Below are 5,331 nucleotides of genomic sequence, written 5' to 3' on the forward strand. Positions count from 1 at the left end.
CTAATATTCCATAAGGTGTATGCACATTTAGTTCCAAAATGGTCTATCGTTGTTCTTTTCATGGTGATAGGAATGCAGAACCTTTAAGACAGTGACAAGCTGACAACCAGAAAATTAATGTTTAATCAGCTCATAGGCCATGCTGGACAACAATGACAGTAAGTATCCTCTGCATGACCAGGGACATAGAGCTTTCAAAATGCTGCCGCAAACAATGGTTACAAGTTAAAGCCAAAATGATTGTTCAAATGGCAGCACTAGAGAAACATTCAATCCCTTGACTTATCACTAGGAAAACTGACTTATCACTAGGAAAACTGATTTAGTAAACAAGTTTGTAAGGAATAGAACTCTAACCAATGGTAAGTACGCATTTTCTAAGTCAATTCACTCTCCTGCCAGTCAATCATGTCAGTCAATTTAAGCCAAAAGTTTCACCCATCCCTTCCATTCAGGAATATAACCACAAATAATTCCAATATTCTGAGAATACTTCGATAACTCATAGAAAGAAAAATTAATGAACCAATACGAAGGAAAATAAAAAAGGAGTTCTTCTAATCAAAAGGAGGTCTTCGTGTTTGATTAGCGTCAATAGCAGAAGCTGAGTAGCACCAAAAAGTACACATCAATCCCAAGATTTAGCATATCTCCCCGACATATAAGAAAAACAAATTCACAAACGAATGGCCCTAGGATGCACTTCATGAGATGAATATTAGGAAGGCATTATGGAGAAAGAGAGTGAGAGACATTACCTGGAGCAGGAAGGCACAACAGACGGTCGATTCCCCAAAACCTTTTTTGAAACCCTTAAGATCCATACCCCTGGAAATGCCCATCCATTACCCAGCTTCTATTGTTCTTCATGGGTGAAGCTTGTGGACTTCATGCCATGCTCTTGCGAAACCATTTCATCTATAATAAGAAACTACCTCCACATTCCATCGTCATCAGCAATCGCCCATCCATCGTACATACCTTTTGTTGCATGCGCATCACTCTTCTTCAGCAATACTTTTTGCTGATCACGCCCAAAACTCAGCAATACATACAACAGCTGTTGGGAAAAACCCACTCTAGCTTATGACTGAAGCAACACTGCCATCACGCCAAAACCACGTTTTGGGTTAAAAAACCCCGTCCAACTTCTTCATAACCTGGTTGAAACCAGGTTTTCACAAACCTAGGTTTCTCTAAAACTTAGTTTCATGCCCTCCCAAACACCCATCGAAACGAGGTTTTGGAGGCAAACACCGATTTTGCCTCTGAGACCTCGTTTCGGTGGGGTTGCCAACTGCACACACAGTATCTCGAACTCACAAATGCAAAACTAAACATGTTTTCAAGCTCATTTTCTAAAACTCTAGGTTTAGATATGTTGAGATCCAAAACCCTATTTTGAACCTACATAAAACCACATTAGGTTCACTCGATTCCTTAGTCAAGGTCCGACATTGAGCCCATTATTCGCTCATTCTGGAAACTAGTTAGGCTCACCTACCTCTTTTTGAACCCAAATAGGTTGTGTGGACCTAGAATGGATCTAGACCTTGTGAATGGTATTTCAAGTCTTTGAATTTGAACTCGGATCTAATTGAATTTAGATTTCACAAATTAGATCATGATTTGGATATTAGATTTGGAACATCAGATCTGGAGCTCAAGCAACTAGGATCATGATTTTAATCCTACATAAAATTGGATTTTAATTTGGATTTTGAATATTATATCTAAAACTTTGGCTCCCAAATGATAGAATTTGGATCACAATTTCAGACCTTAAAGGACTATATCTCAATTTGGAATTGGGTTTCAGATCTCCACTTTATTTGGATCAAGAGCTCAAATTTTTACAAGTTTCGATTTTAGACTTAACACACACAATCAATCTTAGTCAACCCCTAGCTCCAAACCCTAATTTAAACTTTCAGATTTGGACAACTGAATGGGATCATAAAGTGCAGATTTGGATTATTTCTAGAACAGATCTTGAGGTGCATTAATATACCTTGGATTTCAATTCACAATTTCTTTAGGTCTACGTCCCAAGAACTTTGGAAACCAGATCTCAATTCGGTATAAACTTTGTTTGCATACATTCATATTAGATCTAGGACCATTGCACGGGTTGATGATGATACAAATCATGAACTATGTCCCTAGGATCCAATCGTATATTTTTCAGTTCACGCAATCCAATTTCCAATGACATGTTTGGATCTTCCAGAATGTCATCTTCTTTTCAAATTCAGGGCATGTTTGTATCTAGATGACAATCAAAACTTAGAATCTGAAACAATTAGTCTAGCCCTTGATCAGATTACCTATGGTAAACGTGTTAGGAATAATTAGATCTCATACGACAGATTGAGTCCTATCTCTTGTAATTTTCCGTAGGAGGTTAGGAGGTGAGTGCATTTTGTTTGAACTTTTTCCATATGAATGGTTATATGCAAGATTACAAAATTTTGCATGCCAACAGAAAAGACGTTGACGGGGCCCTACCTCTACTTTGACAAGATTAAGTGTTCCAGATCATTAGGATTTAGTTCTCACCCAAACCATGTACCTATCTAGGTTTCCTCATTTGATGTATGCACTCTTGTTTGCAGTAGGATATAGAATTGAGAGGAATTTCACGTGTTCATGTAGTTCTAGGATTGAATACAACTCCTCTCAATTTAGATGTATGTGAAAACCATGTTTGCTTCCCTCTATTTAAATCTCTTTCTTATGGTCTGCATTGAACCTATATCAGTGTCGGTCATTATGTCTCAAAATTTTCTCTATTAGGCAATAATTTTGGGGGTTCAACGGTAGACCAACTTACTAGAGGTGGGTATTGGCCATCTCCTTACCACATGCTGAGACAATGGTCTCGTATATTAGAAAGGTCCAAGGAGAATTGGGAGTCCTAAGCTATTGAACCCAATGAGGAGTCTATGCTATGTACATCGGATTTTACCCTAGTATAAAGACATAACTCGATATAGAACTGTTATTGATCACAAAGCTTATAAGATCTAGCTTAAGATGAAGCCCAGGTCCACCTCCTGAACACTTAGTTTGAGCCTACAAAACCCACACTGAGCTCATTTTGCATGCCCAAAACTCAGATCCTTGATTCATATCACAGAATCAGAATTTAGATCTGCAATATGCTTTGATTCAGATCTAGCTCTTAATTTCAAATCTTTAGATCTTAACTTCTCAATCCATATCTCGATCAAGACTTTAGATCCAAAACCTAGATCAAAATTCTTAATCCCAATCTAGATCTCTCCAAATTCATATAGCAATTTGAACCTGTATTTGAATTGAAGGCTTAGAACCTAAATAAGTTAGATGTTACACATGCCATGACCCTGTTGAATCTTCCACTCCCAAGGACATGTGTTGTAGTCCTATTGAACCTTCCACTCTCAAGAGCACGTGCCATCATCTCCCACTTTCTATAGGGACACATGGGATTCATCTATAATTTGGGAGAAATTGAAGGGAGATGCACCAAGACATTTGTCCCTCATTCCTATAGACATGTGATGATTTTCTATGTACTTAGAGTTAGGGGTGGGTATCGGGTCGGGCCGGGCCAGTACCGGGCCTGGCCACCAAAACTTAGGCCCAGCCCAGCCCGCCGACCTCCTCGGCTCCTCCTGCCGCTGACCTCCCTCCTCCTACTTGAACTCCCATTGGTGTCGGTTAGATCGTAGAAGGCTTGCTTGGTGGCGGTGATTCTGGTTCCTGGATGGGAGAAGATGAGGAAATGGCCGATTTTGATGCCGCGCAGGAGAGGGTGATCGACTGGGAGCAGGGTTTGCCGACCTTGGAAGATTTGATGCCCCTCTCGCAGACGCTGATCCCACCGGAGCTCGCTTCGGCTTTCAGCATCACACTGGATCCTTGTCGGACCATCCTGGATGTGAACCGTGCTTCCCAAAACACCATCACAAGGCTTCGGCGCCGTGTTGACCCGCTCTCTGAAAATCTGAAATCGGGAAGGGGGAAGGAGATGGGAAGGGGGGAGATGGAACTGGGAAGGGGAGGGGAACTGGGAAGGGGGAGGGAGATGGGAAGGAGGAGGGAGCCCGTCGGGGGGAACTGGGAAGGGGAAAGGGGAGGGGGAACTGAGAAGGGGAAGGGAGACGGGAAGGGGGAAGGAGACAGGAAGTGGGGAAGGGGGAGGGAGCCCGTGGGGGAACTGGGAAGGGGAAGGGGAGGGAGCCCGTGGGGGGAACTGGGAAGGGGAAGGGGGAGGAAGACGGGAAGGGGGAAGGAGACGGGAAGTGGGGAAGGGAGCCCGTCGGGGGAACTGGGAAGGGGAGGGGGAACTGAGACGGGAAGGGGGAAGGAGACGGGAAGTGGGGAAGGCCGAAGGGGGGAGGGAGCCCGTCGGGCGGACCGGGCCGCCGCTGGGCCTGCCTATCCGGCCCTGGCCCGGCCCGGTCCCGCTGTCGGGCCTGGGATTTTCTCGGCCCGAACCCGGCCCATACCGGGCCGGGCCAGGCCTACCCGGCGGCGGCCCGGCCCCACGCCCAGCCTTATTAGGACTATGAGTCCTCCTCATTGGGAAACCCGCACTTATTATAAATAGGCTAGAGAGGGGGGGGGGAGAGGGGTGGGTGTCTCATTCTCTCTCTAATCTTGTACTTTCTTTGGAGGTATGTCATATTATGTTATCTTTGTTATTTCTTTTAGATTCTCTCCCTAATTACATGTTTTTTTCTACGAAAATTCATGGAGGTCTCACTTTCGCATGTCCAACCCCAAGGAGGCACAGGAAAGAAGAATGAGAAACAATGAACAAGAAAGAAAAAGAAGCAAGGAAGAACAAGAAGATGAACAATAAGAGGAAGAAGTTGTCAGCTCAAAAAAACAACTTTCTTTTCTTCCTTCATTTTTTTTGTCTTCTTTTCTTATGAATGTCCCACGTTCTTATCTTCTCATCTCTTCCCTTTCTCTTCTCATCACCATATGCATTGAGGAAGACTCTCAGAATCTTTATGAGAAATTGCCCCTCTTTGCTTCTATTCCATATATGTATGTGTTATTCATGATTGTTTTCCTTTTATGTTAATGGTCTACAAATCTTTCAGCCATTACATTCTGGATTTTTATATGTTTTCTAGTTTTAGAGATGTATCTTCTTAAGATCATGAAAATTTCGGAATTGCAAAAATTCTAAAGCATAGCCTAACTTCAAGAAGTTGTATCTCTCTTTCCAGAAATATTATTAACAATATATAAAAGGGCGTGTTTGCTCTATATGCCTACTTCACTTTTCCCAAATCTTATCGAATTCTAAGTTTGTTTGGTCATACATTTGAT

General features: G+C 42.6%; 1 protein-coding gene and 1 long non-coding RNA gene across 2 annotated transcripts; both read left to right on the forward strand.

Annotated features, from left to right (window-relative positions):
- The first annotated feature begins 3,751 nt into the window (after positions 1–3,751).
- Positions 3,752–4,597, forward strand: LOC116265841 (tapetal oleosin GRP-16-like). Its single transcript, XM_031646792.1, has one exon. The coding sequence runs from the start codon at positions 3,752–3,754 to the stop codon at positions 4,595–4,597; it is 846 nt and encodes a 281-aa protein (XP_031502652.1).
- Positions 4,598–4,610: 13 nt separating this feature from the next.
- On the forward strand, positions 4,611–5,074 carry LOC126410634 (uncharacterized). The gene is made up of 2 exons (XR_007575050.1): positions 4,611–4,664; positions 4,747–5,074. It is a non-coding gene; the product is annotated as an uncharacterized LOC126410634 (long non-coding RNA).
- The last annotated feature ends 257 nt before the right edge of the window (positions 5,075–5,331 follow it).

The sequence above is a fragment of the Nymphaea colorata genome, chromosome 12, assembly GCF_008831285.2.
Source record: "Nymphaea colorata isolate Beijing-Zhang1983 chromosome 12, ASM883128v2, whole genome shotgun sequence".
NCBI classification, from domain to species: Eukaryota; Viridiplantae; Streptophyta; class Magnoliopsida; order Nymphaeales; family Nymphaeaceae; genus Nymphaea; species Nymphaea colorata.